At 45.4% G+C, this 21,175-nt stretch overlaps 1 protein-coding gene across 1 annotated transcript in view; it reads left to right on the top strand.

Annotated features, from left to right (window-relative positions):
- The window catches only part of WEE2 (WEE1 homolog 2 (S. pombe)), a 37,615-nt gene that overhangs the window by 606 nt on the left and 15,834 nt on the right, over nt 1-21,175 (top strand). The window contains exons 2-4 of the mRNA XM_015424706.1: nt 5,342-5,703; nt 13,052-13,251; nt 17,649-17,700. Coding sequence (XP_015280192.1) covers nt 5,342-5,703; nt 13,052-13,251; nt 17,649-17,700 — 614 coding nt within the window. The remainder of the gene's footprint in view (nt 1-5,341; nt 5,704-13,051; nt 13,252-17,648; nt 17,701-21,175) is intronic.

Consider the following 21,175-nt stretch of genomic DNA (forward strand, 5'->3'; position numbering starts at 1 on the left):
CGAGGATGGGGGGGGGGGGGAGCAAAGGGAAGAAAGAGGTATGAACACCTACCTACAGCACTAACTTCTGGAAACCTCACTCATTTTAGGACCAACCAGTTCCCCCAAACAGGGGCAGGGATCATGATTAGCATTTGTGGAAGAGAAAGCCAATGGAGGTGCTCTGCAGTGTTGAGCTCAACTTCTGTTTTGCCTGCAGAAGGTCCAAGGTTCAGTCCCCTGCACTTCCAGTTGTATAGGACCAGGCAGTCAAGCAGGTGATGGATCTTCCCCTAAGACTAAGGTTGCCAGGTCTGGCTCAGGAAATATCGGGATTTTGGGGGTGGAGCCAGGAGCCAGGATGTGACATCACTTTTGAAGCAGGCAGGGGACTTTCCAGGAGCCTCCAGGACAGGAGAGGTGAGGGAAGAAGCAGGATTGAACTCCAAAGGGAGTTCTGGCCCTCACATTTAAAGGGACCATGTTCCTTTTAAGTGCCTTCCCTCCATTGGAAATAATGGAAGATGGGGGCACCTTTTTGGGGGGCTCATAGAACTGGTCCCTCTGGTCCAATCTTTTTGAACCTTGGGGCACTTTTTGAGGAGAGGCACCAGACAGTGTGCTGAAAATATGGTGCCTCTACCTCAAAAGACAGCCCCTCCAGATCCCCAGATACTCATCGTTTGATTCTCCATTATACCCTCTGGGGACTGGTCTCCATAGGGTATAATGGAGTCCCCAGCAGACATCCCCCTCCCCACTTTCTGATAATCCTGAAGTAGGGGGAGGGTCTCCAAATTAGGGGATCCCCGGCCCCCAACTGGGGATTCTCAACCCTAAAACTGGTGCAGCAGATACCTTAAGGGAATGGGCCATAGTGTTAAGGCCTTCCGTGGACTTAAAAGGCTGTACATCTGCTAGTGTTGCCAGCTCCAGGATGGGAAGCTCCTGGAGATTTGGGGGTGAAGCCTGGGGAGGAAAGGGATCTCAGTGGGGTACCAAGCCACTGTGTGTAAAGGCTTACACATGTGGGATAAGGCAGGGTATAAATTGAATAAATAAATAAATAATATAAATAAAAATTGTCAAACTGAACTGTACAATAATCATCAATAAAGTCTAATAGATTAAATATATGTTATTTATTACAACCAAGGAAAGGGAGGAGGAGGAGGAGATTGGATTTATACCCCACCCTTCACTTGGAGTCTCAGAGCGGCTTACAAACTCCTTTCCCTTCCCCTCCCCACAACAGACACCCTGTGAGGTAGGCGGTCTGAGAGAGCTCTTTCCACAGCTGTCCTTGGGATAACAGCTCTGACAGAACTATGGCTTGCCCAAGGTCATCCAGCAGCTGCAAGTGGAGGAGTGGGGAATCAAACCTAGTTCTCCCAGATTAGAGTCCACACACTTAACCACTACACCAAACTGGCTCTCTCCATGCTATCCACAATGCTATCCGCAATATGTGAATCAAAACCAACTATTTCATGAAACAATCTTATGAACTCTATTATCCAAAATTCAAAGCTTCACGATATTTCAGCTCATCAGTACTCACATACAAATTGTAATTAATATATCAATGTATAGCAGCCAACAATTGGTGTAGAAAATTATATAAACGTTTGTGCTGGCCGTGTAAGGCTTCCAAAATATAATACAAATCAACAGTATTGTAACTCGATCTCGGCTACAAGAAAAGGCACCCGATGTTCCTCGTTTCAGCTGAAGCCTTCATCACAAGCCACAAAGTTTTTCGGTTGTCCAAAAGCTCCAAAATGGCACACAACTTTGCAAAAAAGCTCATCCAGTTTTCACAGCACGCACAGCGCCATTAATAATACTTCTATAGGACACATTCCTTCAATATTCAAACCTCTGGCATTCCAATTACCTATGTACTAGTTGGAAGTACCATTTCATTCAGTGGAGCTGACTCCCAGGAAAATTGCTCACCGGGGGGGTGGGGGAATCCCCCATAATAAAATTGATAGCAACTAAATGTTTATTGAAATGATCAAGAAAATCAGCACTGAATCAGCAGTAAAATGGATATATGAACTTCATCCAAGGGGGTGTGTGTGTGTATGTGTGTGTGTTAATACAAAGCTCTCTGCCCACAAGCCTCTGATGGTCTGGCAGACTTCCTTAAGATAAGAATACTAAAACAAAGGTATCATTAGTTATTACCCAGAAAAGCTTACTCCTTTTGTAGTTACTAGCAACTTCAGAGAGCCATGATCACTGGTCCATTAATTACAGGAGTAATAATTTTTTTCACCATATAATCCTCTTTTTTTTGCCTGATAAAGCTCCCTTAATGTTGCTTGACAACAGGCAGAAGTTCAACAGATACAGTCCCCCATACCTTTCACCAGTAAAGAAAAACTGCATTACAGTGCAGCTCTAAATAAGGGTATCTATCCTTCTAAGCCCATTGACTTCAGGAGACCTGTTATTGTTGTTCAGTCACACAGTTGAGTCCGACTCTTCACAACCCCATGGACTCCATCATTCCAGGCCCTCCTGTTCTCCGGAGTTCACTCAACTTCATGTTCGTTGCCTCGATAACACTGTCCAACCATCACATCCTTTGCTGTCCCCTTCTTCTTTTACCCTCAATCTTTCCCAGCATCAGGGTCTTCTCCAGTGTCAGGAGACTATAGAAGGGTGTAACTCTGTTTACTTCATTTGTGCCCCACCTCTCTCCCCAATGGGGACCCAAGATGGCTTACAAACTTCTCTATTTTATCCTCACATCAACACCCCTGTGAGGTAGGCTAGGCTAAAAGGGTATGACTGGCCCAAGGTCACCCAGCAAGCTTCCATGGCAGAGTGGGGATTCGAATGCTACACCACACTGTTTAGGACTGCACTGTTAATTTATCCCTGTTGTGCTCAGGAGCCTGCCAGTATAAAGGAGGCCACCCCAAGCAGCGTCTTGAAATTGCTTCACCAACATAAGGTCTGAGAGCATTTGCAACAGTGACCATGTGATTTCGAGTCTCCAATGAGGATGATGTTAGAAGAGGAGGCAAAGATGCGTGCTCACGAAAGTTGCTATCCGGGCAGCTTTAAATGAGGTATTCCTTGCTTGTTTCTGGTTTTTCTTCCTCTCCCCCTCAGTAAACAGACTGTTTGAAGAAGAAGAAAAGACAACCTATCTTGTGGGAAAGGATTAGCAAACAACAAAGAAAACTACATTTGGGTGCAAGTCAGCTGCATGAGTAAGTGCTTGCAGGGTGGACAAGGGGTCTGTTCACGCAGCTGCTCTTATGGAGCAGTTACAGACACTCTGGCCCGGCATGCAGCACAAACACAAGCCACCGTTTTTAACTGGAAGGAGGAAATGGTTAGGGGGTTATCATGAGCAGATGATAAAGGGTGTTTTTCCTTTAATTGCTAGCTTTTCAATGGTTGTACAGTGGTTATAAATTTTGTGGAGCTGGTTTTATTTCTCCCCCCAGTTAGAATGGGTTCTGTTAGAAAGGGCTTGCGATTTGGCTGAGTGCCTTCACATCTGCAAGCATTTTAGGGGCTTTTCTTTCTTTTTTACCCTAGAGTATGGCATTGTAGCATACAAGGAACCACTATGTGGAATCTCTCTCTGTGTAGTTTATGTATGTACTATGGGAAACAGCTCTGTTATCTGTTGACTGACTAAACTTTTGTGTGAGTGGGGGGGAACAGCTGTAGGGAGAATAATTGTTCCTAATGAATATGAAACTGGTGCAGCCACATCTGGTTCATGGTGACTCAGAAGTAATTTCTGCAAAATTCAATGGAACTGAATGCCAAGTAAAGCTGCAAATTGAACTGGGTGCCGTTCTCCTTGTATCCAGGCTGTGTGTCTTTCTATTGGTTGATGTGATGTCCATTTCTTTCCTTCTAATACTAATTTCTCTCACCCCAGGCTAACTGTTTAAATAGATCTCTGTGTATGCCACACGAATGCTGAAAGTTAGCTCTTGATAACTAATGCAAGTAATTTGCATGTTCAAGGTAGCTGTTAATGTCTCAGTTTGATTTTGGGTAACAGTTGGGATAGCTGGAAAAACATATTGGGTTGGAGGGGGGTACATTTTTTAGGGAAACTGGCTGTAACATCCAAGGCTGTAGCTAGGGATACTGGGGTTACCAGCTCTGGGTTGGGAAATAGCTGGAGATTTTGGGGGTGGAGGCTGGGGGGGCAGGGCTTGGTTTGGGAGCCGCAAAACATGAAAAAATATGACACACACCTTTTTGTTTTAAAATATGCAAATTTGCTTTTTATTAACATTAAATGAGGCTGCCAAAAATAAAACCAAAAGGGGCAAAAACAGATGTTCATAATGATATTTATTTGTCCAACGATGTTTATTTGTTTGCTAATGATATTTATTTGTCTAAGAGAGAGAGAAAAAGAGAGGGGTGGAAAGAATGAAGGAGGTGGAAAGAAAGAGAAACGAAGAAAGCAAATGGGAGGGAGGGAGAGAGAGAGAAAAAGTATGCCTCCCCTTTGCTTCCCCAGCTGCCCTGCCAGGAGCCACACAATATGTGTGAAAGAGCCACATGTGGCTCCTGAGCCGCAGTGTGGCCACCCCTGGTCTAGTGCCACAGAATCCATCTTCCAAAGTAGCCATTTTCCCCCAGAGGAACCCATCTTGGTAGTCTGGAGGTCATCTGTAATAGTGAGAGATCCCATGTGCCACCTGGCGGTTGGCAACCGTAGCAATATCGGAGCACTTTTGCCTCACATAATATCTGTGGCAGAGAGAGAGAGAGAGACACGCCCTGGCTTTTATTCTGCAGCATGGCAGCTACCCTGTCACAAACTAAAGAAAAGGAGCTTCTTTTTCGAATAGGAGAGATCCTGGTTTGAAACAGCTCTTTTTCTTTCGCCACCATCCTGCTACCATGACTGAGTATTGTAGGGTTGCCAACTCTGACTGGGAAAGGTCCTGGAGATTCCGGGGGGATGCCTGGGGAAGGGAAGGAGCTCAGCAGAGATGTGATGCCAGAGAGGCCCCCCCTCCCCCTTTAAACCTGCCGCTTTTTCCAGGGGAACTGATCTCTGCAGATCAGCTGTGATTTCAGACGAACCAGGTCTCAGCTGGAGGCTGGCCATCCTAGCAAGAGGCAAGGAGTTATTTCAGGCAGAGATGGCCCACTTCTTCACCCTGGGTCAGACCCTGCTTGGCCATGACCTCATCACTTTCCATCTGAACTGGCCAGGGGGGTCTGTCGGTCCTTAGCTATGCTACAAACGTGGACCCCGACTCTTAGACTCTGGTTATGCCCAAGGTCATAATGATGATAGATGAGTTTGTTGCAAAAGGTGGCTTCTAAGGTGTGTTATCTTTTTGTCTCTTTTCTGCAGCAATGGATGACTGGGAGAGCAGCGGCGATACGTTTATCCAGAGGTTGGATTTCTCCAGCTGTGGAGAAGACGATGAGTTGGAAGAAGGCAATAGCATGCGAGAGGAAGAGCTGAGAAATGTAACCCCTCAGAAGGACTGGGGCTCTCAGAGCTGGAGAACGAACTGTCCTGTCCCAGTTACCCCTCAGAGACCGCTCAATGATTTCTCCCTGGCTCGCCCGAAGCCCTGGTTGAGTCCCTTAAGGAAATGCAAGAGATCTCTGAGAAAGAACGCTGTTGTTTCAGAAGACTGTCCTGGAACTCCGTTGCACTATGTCACTTGGCAAAAGCTGCAGCTCTGTGATACACCACATACCCCAAAGGTAAGGTAATAACCATTATGCATGCATGAAATTAGATATTGCACATTGCTTTGGCATAAGACTCTGCAAAATTGAGCTGCAACTTCTAATGTGCAACTTCTCTCACTTCTATGGTCAATCTTCATTGCTGCGTCTGACTCGAGCTGTGGTCCTCATATTTCCGAGACCTCTGTGGCAGAGACTGTTGTTGTTTGCTCAGGAAAGCCTCTCTTTTGGCTAGATCTATGCAGTGATTTTGCAAAACTGCGCAAATGGATATTGAGACCAGGGCAGTGCCCAGAGTGTTTCTGTGTAAACCTTTTTCTCAGACTGACTTTGCTGTAGCTAGAAAGGTGCTGAATCAGGGACATCTGAAAGAAACCTAGCCATTTTCTCTCTAGTTCTGTTTCCACTGCTACAATGTATTTGTTTACTTCATTTATACCTCACGTTTCTCCCCTGGAGAGACCCAAAGCTGCTTACATCATCTCCTCTCCTCTGTTTTATCCTCACAACAACCCTGTGAGGTAGGTTAGGCTGAGAGAGTGTGACTGGCCCAAGGTCACCCAGCTAGCTTCCATGGCACTGTAGGGATTTGAATCTGGTCTTTCATATTCTATGATGCTATACTACAATGGCTCTCAATGCTGTAGCTTCAAAAACTGAGCACTGACTGGCATTCTAGTCCTTGGTCATCTCCGGTGGTTGCAGCACTACAGCAGTGGCACAGTACCTGTCTTGAAGTGCATAGCCCAAGCAGTAAGGACTCTGCTAGGGATGTAGTACTATGACACCTTCCAACAAGCTAACGGAGTTGGACACTCCTTACCAAATATTATGCAAACTCATGGAGAGTTGTTTTATCCGTTGCTATTTTCTGTAAAAGCTAAAGGAACTCTCAGAGGAGTTTTACTGCTGTCCAACACTGGAGAATGACAAGGAGGAGGTAACTGTTCCCTTGCTTTTGATCTGCCAAAGGCATATCTATGGGGAGCTCACTGCTGAAGGCAGCAGACTTCAGTCTGATCCAGAAAGATGATCCTTATGTTCCTAATAAAGTCATGCCCATGCACCAAAATGGGAAGGGAGTGCTGAACGCAGCCCACAGTCCTAATCCTGAACCATCCTGAGCTACTGAAGTTGGGGAAGCTCTTCAGCCCTCCTCAAAGGTGTCGTGACTATGATTTTATATCCCTGCTCAAGGGATGATCCTCAGCTAGGCACCAGTCGTGACTTTTCTAGCATTGCTGAATGGACCTCCATTTGACTCTGAGGGAGCAAGAGGATTTGCTTAACTTTACTGAATGTACAGGCGGATATATTTTTATCCTCAAAAAAAAAAGGACTCAATATTGTAGGAGCAGCTTTACTTCAAAGAAGCTTCTGTCACTTCCCAGCCCTGTGCTTGGATGAGGAATCTCTGCAGGCTATAAAGGCACCATCTTGAGTGATTCTCTAATAGCGATTTGTTCTCTTAAAATTTGGAATAGAGCAATTTAGAAATTCCCTTCATCTTTCTGCTTGTGGAGACGGGTGTCTGAGGACTATGTTAGCATGTATCGCTCCGTTATTTTCCTCTGCTGCCAAAAATATCATACAGTGGTGGCAACATTACGAAAAAGAGACTTCTTATGCTTTAAATTAAAACCACAAGAACGGCCCTTCTTTATTGGACCAGTACTCCATGTAGTCTAGCATAGTGGTGAGCGTGATGCCCCAGTAAAGTTTACTGAGGGCATGGAGATCAAAGGTCTCCCCCAGTTACTGTTCCTCAGTACGAATATTCAGAGGCTTACTGCTTCTGAAAAACAAGCAACAAACAATACAGCACACAGTCTAATATAGCCAGGAACAGCAAAACAAAACAACTGTGAGCTGAAATACCTGCAAGTATAAATGTACAAAAAGAGACTTCAATAAAGTGAAAAGAAGCATATAATTAGCAATATCAGTGACAAATATTACATATGGGAATGAAAAATCCACACAATCCATGAAGGGAAACAGTCAAGTCCAGAGAAGATATCCAACACTTTTCCTAGGTAGTTTATAGTGTTTCAGACTCCTGGTCCTTCCTCAGGAATAAAGAACTATAGAAGTACAAAATTGTAAAAGTATAAAATACAACAATGCTTTATAACAATATAGCTTCTAAACAATGATGCTTAATAACAATATATAATCACTGTTACACAGAGTCTCATGTATCTTACCAACATAAGAAGTCTCATACCAGTTTCTTAACAGGATGATGTTATTCAACTTCTCTGTAAAAGAGAGTAACTCCTTAGAATAAAGAATATAAATACACAGCATAATATACTGCTTCTGAATACAGAAACGCCATTTAATCACTATGGCCAGTGGCAATGAATTCCACAGGTTAATTGATTAATTGAGTGGAAAATGTTCTTCCTCTTGTCTATGCTGAACCTTCTGTCCATCAATTTCATTGGGCGCCCTGCCCCAATGTTCTAGGAGTATGGGAGAGAAAAGTTTTATCTCTACTTCCAATCGGTTTTGCTGACACAGATTCTTAATGTGGTGACTGACTGCTACTATCCACCTAGCAATATGCACAGCGCCCAAGAAAGTTGCAACCTGACTCTGTTATGCCTAATTTCAGAAGGAGGTGGAGGTAGCCATAAACTGGGAATATTATATGTTTGTTCCAGCAGCATATGTGTAGCTGTTGTTTACAGCAGAGGAAGAGAACTCTAATTAGGGTTGCCGACCTCCCAGTGAGGCCTGGAGTTCTCCTGGAATCACAACTGATCTCCTGCCTACAGAGACCAGTTTCCCTTGAGAAAATGGCTACTCCCAGGCCCCGCCCCAAATCTCTAGGAGTCTCCCGACCCAGAGTTGGTAACCCTAACTCAACGTTGCGGCTACAATCAGATCTAGTCACTAGGTGACAACATCCTATGCTTTCTCAGTCCACTTCTTGTGCTGGATGCATCTTGCCTGAGTGGTTAAAAGGGAGGATCCCTGCAGTCTGAGGAGGAGGTCGCCACTCCTAGGTCTTTTATTGGGACCCGGTACTTCTAAACATCTATGACAAAGGTGGCCCTGTATGGAGAACGAGCCCTACCGTTGCCGGAGGCCGGGGTACCGCTGAATTGGGGTTTTAGAACTACGTCTGACAATACGCCATCTTAATTTACTGAAGGGACGATCGCTACCCCGAGCACTTTAAAGTATGAATTGTCTATTGTTTGGTTGTTTTAATGTGTTTTTAAGTGCTTTATTGTGATTTGGCACATGGTGCCGATAAATGTAAGCCTCCCTGAGCCCATCCGCGGGGAGGGTGCGATATAAATATAATAAATAAATAAATAAACAAGCATTGATGCTTACATCTCCTGTCTTCTTCCCCCAAGAAGGGGGAGCAATCAGAAAGGAATAAAATACAAACTTGGCCTTCCAGCTTCTCTTTCTTTGTTCTCTCCAGCTTCTCTTTCTTTGTTCTCTCCCCCTCTTCTTATGGAGATCAACAGACTTCTCTGGGGGCGGGAGTATTGTTTCTCTAATGCCATTCATCCATGTCCAAAAGCCTGCATGTCTTGAATTTCTGCAGGTCCTTCCCTTGCTCAGGCAGATGCACTGAGGGGAGGGAGATCAGTTGTGGTTCTGCAGCAGGCTGCCCTATCCACACAACCCAGTATGCAAAGTTGTTGCAGGGATGTTGCAAGACAGATAACATGGCAAAAGTAGCTCTCTTACTGTCCTCAGGTTGAACATGGCTTAGATAGCAGAGGAGAAGGGAAGCAATGGGGTATTAACTACCATAATTATTCAACTGCAAGCCTAGGGGTTTTTTTCCCCCAGTTATGCCATCAAAAAAGGGAGTCATCTTATGTTCATGTGCATTAATGATTTGGAGATGGGAGTAAGCAGTGAAGTGGCTAAGTTTGCGGATGATACAAAGTTGTTCAGGGTGGTGAAAACCAGTGAGGATTGTGAGGCACTCCAAGGGGATCTGTCAAGGATGGGCGAGTGGGCGTCAACATGGCAAATGGGGTTCAATGTGGCCAAGTGCAAGGTGATGCACATTGGAGCCAAAAATCCTAAATATAAATACACATTGATGGGGTCTGAACTGGCAGAGACTGAGCAAGAGAGAGATCTTGGAGTTGTAGTAGATAACTCACTGAAAATGTCGAGACAGTGTGTGACTGCAATAAAAAAAGCCAATGTTATGCTGGGGATTATTAGGAAGGGTATTGAAAACAGATCAGCCAATATAATAATGCCCCTTTATGTTCTTATGTTCTTATGTTAAGCTACTTATATCCTGCAACTTTTGTGTGTGTGAATACATTTGGGGTGGGCATCTTATCTTCAGGGTCACCTTCTTTTTGAGTTAATACTGTATTCCAGCTGTAATGTATTGAAACGATTACATGAATCACCTCATAGGACTCCTATGTTAAGCTTCGAGCCAGACCAGGGCTCCTCTGAGCGAACTTCCTATTGGTCGCTTCGTAACAGCGACCAATCAGAACGATACCATTCCCTAGGAGGGAAAGACTCCCATTGGTCCTTAACTAAGCAATCTCATTGGTTGTTAATTGTAAATAGGCGTGGCTACATTAGCCCGGTTATGTTTAAAAGGAGCATAAGCTCCCACTGTTTTCTGTTCTGGTTTCTTATTGAGTTGAGTGCTTGTTCGTTACTTCCAATAAAGCTGAATCACTTGCTGAATCACTCTAAGAGTCCTTTGTTAGCGCGATCTAACACCAGCTATCTGATTGTGGAAGATGTACACACCTCCTAGAGTAGAGGGCTGGATAGACCATGCTGGTTTGAATGGACTGGGTAGCAAGCAGACCTGAATGCAGGCTAGCTTGGTCTACCCAGGTTGCTGAGAGGCTGGCTGGAAAGTAGTTAGATTTTTTTTTGGGGGGGGGTTACTTTAAGACTAATAGTATACCTGCCTGCATGCTTCTTTCAACAAAATGGCAATGTGTATTCAGCCTGTGCACTAGTAATCTTGAAGAGCCAGTAAATATTAGTGCTTCTGACTCTTCAAAACAAAGTTGCTCCTGGTAAGTGCTTAGGTCCCTGTTCTCACCACATAAAGATACTGGGGCATTTTGCCTACAGGTAAGTGGGAGCTTCTCTTGAATTTGTGGCTTGGCAGTAACATTTTGGTATGGATGCTGTTAGAGGTTAAGCAGGTCGCTGGCCATATCCCAGGGTAAGAACATAAGAAGAGCCCTGCTGGATCAGACCAGTATTCCATCTAGTCCAGCATTCTGTCTCACACAGTGGCCTCAACCAGTTCCTCTGGAGGGCCAACGACAGGGCATAGAGGCCAAGGCTTTTTCCTGATCTTGCCTCCTGGCTCTGGGGCTCAGGATTAGTGCCTCTGAATGTGGGGGTTCCCATTTATTAGTTGCCATTTATAGACCTATCCTCCATGAATCTATCTAATTCTCTTTTAAAGCCTCTTTTATTCCTGTGGCCATCATTATATCCTCTGGCAGCGAATTCCACATTTTAATCACTCTCTGTGTAAAGTAGTATTTCCTTTTGTCTGTCCTGAACCTACTGCCCATCAGCTTCACTGGATGCCCTTGGTTTCTAGGATTTTGGGAGAGGGAGAAAATATCTCCTTATCAACTCTCTCCACCCCAACTCTATCATGTCCCCCCCCCTTAGTTGTCTCTTTTCTAAACTGAAAAGATAATTGATCTTTCATCAAGAGGTTATTAGCCATTTTTTATCTGCTTAAAACCAAAGGTAAGATTACATTTCAACAACAGGATATTTTTCATGATGGAGAGGTACCAGCTGCAAATTTAGCCTCTAGCTAAAAAAAAAAGTCCCCACCGAACCCCAGATATCCACAGATAGATTCTGCATCATAGCCTATGGGGCTTATTGACTATAATGATCCCTGTAGGCTACAATGGAGCCAGAAATAAAAAAGATATATATATATTTTGCATACCCTCTTTATGCTTTTCAGTACAATTTGTAAGCTGCCTTGAGTCACAGGGGAGAGTGGGATATAGATATTTGAATAAATAAGTAGTTTGGGCAGGTTGATAACATTAAGAAACTTCCTGTTTGTTAAGGTAGGCAGGCTTCTGACAGTGATTGTTCTTCCTCTGTTATACTTCCCCTGTAATGCTGCTTGTCACATTTCAGTAAAAAAAAGACAAAGTAGACTGCAAGAGTCCCCCCCCCCCAAGTGCTGGTATGTTTTCTAAGGCTCAGCACAAGGTGACAATCCGAGGCCAGGTCTACCAATATAGTGGCCAGGGGAGGGTACACCTGTTCTCCAGAGGCCAGGTCTACCAATATAGTGAAAAGGGGAGGGTGAAATTTGACTTGATTCTGTTTTCTCTTATAATGTTTAAATTATTCTTAAAATATAGTTTAGATATAATTTAAAAGAATTCTGAGATTTTCACAAGGTGATGGAAGTACTCTTCTAAAAAACCAGTTTCCGTGATAGTCAAATATAGACTCGTTCACAAGTTTAATACTACTGGCTTTTTTTGCTCATGAGCAGTGTTCCCTCTAAGAGCCAGTTTGGTGTAGTGGTTAAGTGCGCGGACTCCAATCTGGGAGAACCGGGTTTGATTCCCCACTCCTCCACTTGCACCTGGCTGGATGACCTTGGGCAAGCCATAACTCTGGCACAGCTCTTCTTGAAAAAGAGCAGTCAGAGTTCTCTCAGCCCCACCTACCTCACAGGGTGTCTGTTGTGGGGAGGGGAAGGGGAAGGAGTTTGTAAGCCACTCTGAGACACCTTTGGGTAGTGAAGGGTGGGGTATAAATCCAATCTCTTCTTCTTCTTCTAAGATGAGTGAGTGTGAGCTAGCTCACCGTTTTTTAGCCTCCAGCTCACAGATTATTGTCTCAGCTCAGGAAGGATGGCTCCAGAGCAAACTTATTTATGCACTAGCTGAATCGCTCGCTCACAACTTTAATGCCAGCAGCTCACAAAGTAGAATTTTTACTCACAAGACTCTGCAGCTTAGAGGGAGCATTGCTCATGAGGCAGAATTTCTGCTCACAACACTGTGGAGCTTAGAGGGAACATTGCTTTGGGGGTAGGAGTGGTTGATTACCAGTGCCCCATGAACATTTGCAGACTTCTCAAACTGTTGGAACATGATTGTGGGTTGTGTGGGCCTTGGCATGAAACAAGATCTTTATCTTTGTAATGTATCCTGCATTTGGAGGGTTGCTAAAAGTTTGCTTAATTTGGTCTATAAAGTGTTCCCAACTTCCCACAGTAAACTTCCAGAATGATAAACATCGCTGGTCTCATTAAGGTCTTTGCAAGTGGAGCACTTGTGCAAGCCAGTTGGTCTACAACCTTCACCCCTGACTCTGTTTGTTTTTGATCTAGAGTCTCTTAACCAAGACGGCTTTCCCTTCACCGGTGGGGAAGTTCCCCGCCAAAGGGATGAGAAACTTGTGGTTAACTTCTTGTGCTGAGCGAGAGGAACCTGTCCCAGCCTCATTGGTTAACATCAACCCGTTTACACCAGAATCATATCGGCAGATGGTCTTCCATCCCAACAGCAAGAGGAAAGCCAGAGGGGAGCTGTGAGTGCTTTGTTAAAATAGTCTTTAAAATTATTCCTGCAAATGCAGGATTTTGTTAATAGGCTTTCATAATCCAGTGGCGTTTGAACACGTGTATTCTGGGGAACCCTGGAACTGCACAGCGGTCTTGCTGGCCTTAGTGAGGTGGTCAGTGATATGGGACCTGGTACTTTTAAGAAGAGTGGGATGCTGTTACTGATCAGGGCTATTTTTGGGCAGGAACGCACAGGAACGGAGTTCCAGCTGGCTCCCAAGTTGGCCATGCCCAGCAGGAACTCATTAGCATAATAGGCCACTCCTAACAGCAGAAACTCATTAGGATTGGCTACATTAGCGGTGTGTGGACTAACATGCAAAGGAGTTCCTGCTACAAAAAAAGCCCTGGGTTTTGACAACAAGCAAGGTAAACAGAATAACAAGCAAAAGGTGGGTGTGGCTGGATAACCACACTTCTGGTAACATGGGGGTGCGGCCTAATGTGCTAATGAGCTGTGCTGTCAGGGGTGTGGCCTAATATGCTAATGAGTTCCTGCTGTTGGGTGTTGCCTATTATGCTAATGAGTTCCTGCTGGGCTTTTTCTACAAAAAGAGCCCTGCGTGATCTTCCTTTGCAATTCTTGCAGCCATGCATATATTCTAAGTTTCCATCTCATGTGGAGATAAGGTTGCCAGCTCCAGGTTGGGAATTCCTGGAGTTCTGGGGGGTCGAACACAGGGATGGTGTGGTTTGGGGATGACCTCAGTAAGAAATAATGCTCTGTAGCCTGCTCTCCAAAGCAGCCATTTCTTCCAGGGGAACTGACCTCTGTAGTCTGGAGATCAGTTGTAATTCTGGGAGATCTCCAGGCCCTACCTGGAGATTGGCAACTCTGTGGAGAGGATGAGAAACTAAAAGATGTAGCCCTCACCCAAACCCCATAGGAATCGAATACAAACCCGAAAACATATCTAGGAATCTTTTGCAGTAGATGATGTTTAGGAAGCTGCTGGCAGGCAAGTCCATATGGAATAGTTCCCAGAAGGTAGAAATTCACTGTTGTACTAACCCGAAGAGTTCTTTTTGCCTTCTGTTTAATAGAAAAGAGGCATTTAGCAGGTGCAGAATTAGTTAATAAAAGCTGCACTTTAACTTCTCTGTGCATCATTTATAGTTATTGGAGCACCCAGCCAAGGATTACCTCTCTCCTGTATCTTGGTCTTTCCCCCTATTCCACAGGAGAAGGGTGGGATTTATGTTCCTGTTCCTTAGTTTTGCATAATAGCAATAACTTTCCTTCTAAAACCTTTAGCTGCAAGAGTTATATCCTAAAGATATTGCAGAGGGCAAGAAATTGAATGCTTAAAGAAGTGACCCCCCCCCCATGGTGTTTTGAGGGAACCCAAGAATTTCCATGCCAAAAAAAAGAAAGAATCTTCTCGCTCTGTCCATTGTAGAGGTAAAAGGCAAAGGCATATCTCTGCAACAGAGATTTTTTTTTAAAATTAATGAGACAGGGGATCTCAAAGTATCTGGTACACACATTTTTATATTGATATCACAATATTCAATCGCTAGTTTTAAAAAACACTGACCTGGATAGCCCAATCTCCTCAGATCTTGAAAGCTAAGCTGGGTTAGCCCTGGCTAGTACTTGGATGGGAGACCACCAAGGAATACCAGGGCCACAACACAGAGGCAGGCAATAGCAACCCACTTCTCAATGTCTCTTGCCTTGAAAAACCCATAGGGTCACCATAAACCGGGGACAACTTTAAAGCTAACAATAACAACAATAACAACAATAACAACAATAACATATTTTTTAAAAAACCCTAAATGCTCCAGTGACCTGAGATGGGGAGATTGCAACCACTGGAGAACTGGGGCAAGGAAACTGGGAAAACCTGCCATGTGGAAAACCCTCTTGCCGATGCGCTATATGAGCAGTGGCAGCAGTAATGTACTTCTGACCCCTGGAGCAGTGTCTGAATAGAGGCTTCTGAAAATACAAGCACTATCCCTTCCTGCTGGGTGTATTCCTGGGTCATAACATGGCAACAGCAAGGTCTGTCAGGCCTAACTGTCCCTATGAACTGACTCTGGGCGCTAGAGAATACTCCCAGAATTCTCTGCAACACAGAAGGATTCCTTAGTAGAGAAGTGGATGCAAAAGAGGCATCTTGTTGAAAGTCTGAACATCAGTGCAGTGATGTTAACTAGCAATCTGAAGGCCTGAAAGGAAAAAAAGGGGAGGGGGTCGTGTGTTTTTCTGAGCACATCTTTAACTGTTAACATGTTTTCCCCAAGTAAACACAAATTTCAGTTCACCCAGATCAAACCAACTGTATAATTTTATTTTATTTTTATGTCAAGTCACAGCCGAATTATGGCAGCCACACAGGGTTTTCAAAGGGAAGACATGAACAGAGGCAGTTTGCCATGGCCTGCCTCTGTATAGCAACCCTTACTTATTTACTTACTAGGAATAAGGCCGGTTGTGGAAATAAATACGAGATCTAGAAAGAAGCTCTGGGAGAGTGCCCCGGCCTTGGGCACTCAGTGGTCAATTTGCTGTGGCGACCTCAGCAGGGTATGACACCAACTCCACCATTTTCTCCAGAGGAACTGATCTCTGCCACCTGAAGAACAGTTGTAATTCTGAGCGATCTCCAGCCCCCACCTGGAGATTGGCAACAATGGTTCCTCATAACGGAATGGCTGGTTTGGAGGGTGGAGTCTATGGCATTGTACCTGTCTGAGGTCCCACCCCTCTTGAAACCTCACCCTCTCCAGGCTCCATCCCTCAAATTTCCAGGAATTTCCCACTTGGAGTTGGCAACCCTATCTCCTTCCCAGCCAATCATCAACCTACCTTTATTTCCCCCTCACTCTTGTCATCTGGACATCAGTTTTAATAGCTGAAGCCCTGATGGCTAAGTCACATTGGCTGTCATATGGGTGCCGTGTCAGCAGGATATAAGGACACAGAGTCCACCATTTTCTCCAGGGGAACTGATCTCTGCCATCTGGAAAGCAGTTGTAATTCTGAGTGATCTTCAGCCCTCACCTGGAGATTGGCAACAACGGTTTCTCCCAACAGGCATTAAGGGTACCTCAGAACACATTTTACCTCAGAACAACAACAGAAAACTGTTTAGAATGTTAGAGGCAAAGGCCTCTAACAACCTCTGTACTCTGAGGCAAAGGCCAATCAGGCCACATATGCAAATAACCTCTGTGTTCTGACTGGCTATGGGGGGAGAGGAACAGCAAACTGTTTAGAATGTTGGAGGCAAGACTCAGGCAATGCAGCCAGTGGATAGGGACAGCTTCTGAGTGACAGATCACGGAGCCAAAGGCTGTTTGCGCCGTGTGGAATGTTCAGCGTGCCACCACCAACAGAGAATTATTATATAGAGAGATTCTTTATTTATATCTCATTTTCTCCCTTATCAGGGACTTACAGTGACTTTTCGCATTGTTCCCTCCTCCTCTACTTAATCCTCACAATGACAACCCTGTGAGAGTAGGCTGGGCTCAGAGATTGTGACAGGCCCAAGCACACCTGGCAGTAGGGTTGCCAGCCATCAGGTGGGGCTTGGAGATCTCCCGCTTTTACCACTGATCCCCAGCTGACAGAGATCAGCTCCCCTGGAGAAAATGGCTGCTTTGAAGGGTGGACTCTATGGCATTGTACCAGGCTGAGGCTCCTCCCCTCCCCTCCCCAAACCCCACCCTCTCCTGGATCCACTCCCGAAGTCTCCAGGTGTTTTCCAAGCCTGACCTGGCAACCCTACCTGGAAGGCTTTCATGGTTGAGAAAGGGATTCAGACTCGGTCGTCCCTCATCCTGGTCTGATGCTCTCTGACCACTATGCCAAACCAGCCCAGGTAGTCTCCCATCTAAGTACTAACTAGGGCCAGCCCTGCTTAGCTTCCAAGATCTGACAAGATTGGGCTAGCCTGTTTACTTTTTAAAAAAACAACACCAGTGTCTATGCTGAAGTGCAATCGAGAAGCTATTTTTCCAGTGGCTGGACTTTCTGCACACACAGGAGAAAAGAGGCTCTGTACACATCAGTCCGTAAAACCCCCGTTCCATGCCAGTTTAGGAGCCTTAGATTTCATGTGTCGAAACGTTGCATTACGGCTTTCCTAAAGGAAGAACTTGTGAATGGATTTGAGAAAAATAATGTCTCTAGACTACAATATGGCTTTCAAAATTCAGGGTGGCAGGCTCCGTGGTCTTGGAATGAATTTTCTTGTGTTCTGCATACTCTTGGATGTACGCCATAAATACTTCATGAGGCGTGAGCGCTTCCTGAAGTTGGTGTTTAAAAATTTAAAAGGTGAAACTGAAGTCGGGGGACCGACCGCTCTGAGATGTGATTTTGGGTGATTAAATGTATTGCTTTTAGGGAGGATCCCGGCCAAAGAGGGAGCCGAGTGGAGCAGGGGGTGCCAGTCAAGGTAAGAGTACTGAAGCCAGGAGAAAATGTGCAAAACCAGAATGTGGTGCCAAGGCCTCTCACCTCACCAGTGGCTTCCCAGTAATATGGAGCCCTTTCTGTTTAGGGGCTTTACATACATATGCAGTATGGAGCAGCTGCTTTTTGTCCCCCAGTGGGGAAAGGGTGAGGTATAAATGAAGTAAATACATAAATACGACACCCTTATTAGGCAGGCTGGTATGGCTTATTTAAAATATTTATGTCCTACTTGTCTCCTCAGACTCAAGGCAGCTAACAAAACAGTGAAAACGGAAAGGACACAAAAAGCATCAGTGTCTGGCAACAAGTGAAAATCAATACACAATTAAAACAGTTAACAGCCAGCACTCACAGTTTACCTTCCAGCAAATGCCCTCTGGAACAAGACAGTCTTAGACACTTTCCTGAACGTGGCAGGTGAAGGTGCCCCCCCCCCAGGACCACTCAGGGAGGCCATTCCAGAGGAATGAACCTATCACAGATCATAAAGCCTGTGACCTAATTGACACTCCTAAGTGGCCACCTGGAGGAGGCTATCTGAGGAGTGTAACTTATGCCGGGAAGTATAGCTGGAAGATGTGAAGGTGTTTAAAAGTGCCCTTGTAGCAGGTAGGGCCCATGAAGGTCTTGGCATAGGGTTGCCAACCTCCAGGTGGGGCCTGGAGATCTCTCAGAATTATAGTTGATCTCCAAATGACTGAATTCCATTCCCCTGGAGAAAATGGCTGGCTTGGAGGGTGGACTCTATGGCATTGTACCATGCTGAGGCCCCTCCCCTCCCCAAACCCCACCCTCTACCGGATCCACCCCCAAAGTCTCCAGGTATTTTCCACCCAAACCTGGCAACCAGTGTTCCCTCTAAGCTGAGTTCGTGTGAGCGAGCTCACAGTTTTTTAGCCTCCGGCTCACAGATTTTTGCCTTAGCTCAAGGATGGCTCCAGAGCAAAGTAATGTATGCAGTAGCCAAATCGCTCGCTCAATACTTGAATGCCAGGAGCTCACAAAGCAGAATTTTTGCTCACAAGACTCCACAGAGGCCTCTGGTTCAAAGCTCTTACACAGACTTGGGTAAGGAGCCCCAAAGCCATTAGGGGGGAAATAGTATACTTTCCGAGACCATAATTATAGCTTGAAGAATGTTGAGTGGGAAGGGAAGGGTGAAGGTGGGCCCTCACTGAGTAGTACAGTTGCCAACCTCCGGGCAGGGCCTGGCAATATGCCAGAATTACAACTCCTCTCCAAACAACAGAGCTCAGTTCTGGAGAAAATGGCAGCTCTGGGGTGTGGATGCTGTGGCATTATACCTCTCTCGGGTCCCACCCCTCTGCAAACCCCACCCTCCCTAGTAGGGTTACCAACCTCCAGGTGGTGGCTGGAGATCTCCAACCATTACAACTGAGCTCCAGGAGACAGAGACCAGTTCACCTGGAGAACATGGCCACTTTGGAAGGTGGACTCTATGCCCCAAACCCGGGCTCCACCCCCCCCAAACTTCCAGGTATTTTGAATCTGGAGCTGGCAAGACTACTCCCTAGGCTCCCCGGCAGATCTTCAGGAATTTCCCAGCCTGGAGGTGGCAACTTTACTGAGTGCATTGCAAGCAAATCCAAAGCCAATTTTCCCCACCTCCACCCCTATTCAGCTGCTTTAAGTAAAAAATAACAAAGTTGGGATATTCAATCCAATTTGTTTATGTAGGTCAGCCCTAAAGTGGCATGAGCCAGGGGGGGATTCTCCCCCGAATTCTACTGCAATAAGGAGACAGGTTTTTTTGCTAGTGATGTTCAAGCTGATGCTGAGAGCTGATTGGCCTGCTCTGGAGAAGCATGTGATAAGACCCTTGTGGGACTGTACCACTTCAGAGTGCCAGTGGAGGACCATATGTTTGAATGTTTCCTGCCATTTATAAAACTTGTGGTATGTGAAGAAAGAGAGTTAGAGCAAGATAAGAATGAAGCTGGGGCAGAATACTCCTCCTGAACCTGCTGGGCTTTCGAAGGATTTTTTTTTTTAATGTGGAAGGGGGACAATTCAGACAGACACATCCCAGACACTGTTTTGCTGTGGTACAATCCTAGGTGGGCCTATACAGTTTAGTATTTCCCCCTTACTAGGTGCTATTGTTCTTTGCTGCAGTTGACTGTACTTTAGTTATCTGAGGTCAAATAAGGAAAAAAAGACTCTAACTGAATGTCTACTAAAGACAAATGTTCTCTTTAAAGATTTTTGTGGGGGATAAAGCAAAGGACTTTACTGATCATTAGGCATATATCCCCTGCTGTCTGTCCGTGTGTTCTGGTTGATGATTTGCCTCCACCTCCATGAATCCGAGCACGATCAGTAGTGCTAACGAAATGGGTTTTTGATCTTCAGTAGCAACTTTTAAGGAAATGAAACGGCATCGCCCTCTTCTGGTGGGAAACAAAACTGATACCGAAGTGTGACTTGTATAGGGTACCGCTTTCATGCAAGAACTAGCTAGTAGCTGCAGGAAACAATATGGCATGAGAGAGGCCAGTGTAGGCGCGTGGGGGGGGGGGGGGCAGCAGGACCATTTGACCTGGGCCTCACATTCTCGGGGCCCCCTCAAATTTACACTTTTGATGTTGAATCACATGTTAAATAAAAATGGGAACATTTATTACAAAGTCTTACAATGTTCTTTTTTTCTTATTGTATTAAATGTAAACAGTTGAAATGTAATACTACTAATTTTGTATCATTGTTTTTTGCATGTCTTCGTTTTTTAATTTACTGGAGGGGGCCCTCAAAAATGGAAGTGGCCTGGGCCTCTCTTGACCTTTGTAGGTGGCATACATGTAGGGTTGCCAAGTGTAAAGAACGTACTGGTGGAGGAGCCTTGCTGGGCTCCAGGAGCCATCCCGGCATGTGTGCGCACGCCACCAGCACGTCACAAGTGACGTGCGACATCGATCATGTTGAGGGCGTGGCCCTGATCGTCGGAGGGAAAACCATAGAGTTTTCCCTCCGACGATCGGGGCCACGCCCTCAACATGACCGATGTCGCCAATTCCGCAGCGGTGGAAATTGGGCCTCCAAAGTGGGGGTTTACCCGCCCCCCGCCCCCACTTGGCAGTACTACATATGTTCCCAAACCAACTTTCTGTCCCTCATGGAAATGAATATAACCTCGAGTTGGTTTGGGTGCCTAGTGTGGCTCTTTACTTAATAAGTTTGGATTCTGCTGTGACAGTGAGCATCTGAAATTGCGTGTCAAGCCAGACAACATTTGGGATCATATCTTGAGAGCATTTTGCTGTTTTTGAATAATGGCTCTTCCCCTATTCAGATCAGGCCATTTTCCAGATCTCCCCTGTACACAGTTGCTGTTGGTTATTTTGTAGGAAAACATCAACTGCCTGTATGTTCGTCCCCAAGTATCAGTTACTGAGGCCCAATTTGAATTATAGAAGGGGGGGGGGGGGGGGGGGGAG

Source organism: Gekko japonicus, unplaced genomic scaffold (genome assembly GCF_001447785.1).
Source record: "Gekko japonicus isolate JY-2015 unplaced genomic scaffold, Gekko_japonicus_V1.1 scaffold689, whole genome shotgun sequence".
NCBI lineage: Eukaryota > Metazoa > Chordata > Lepidosauria > Squamata > Gekkonidae > Gekko > Gekko japonicus.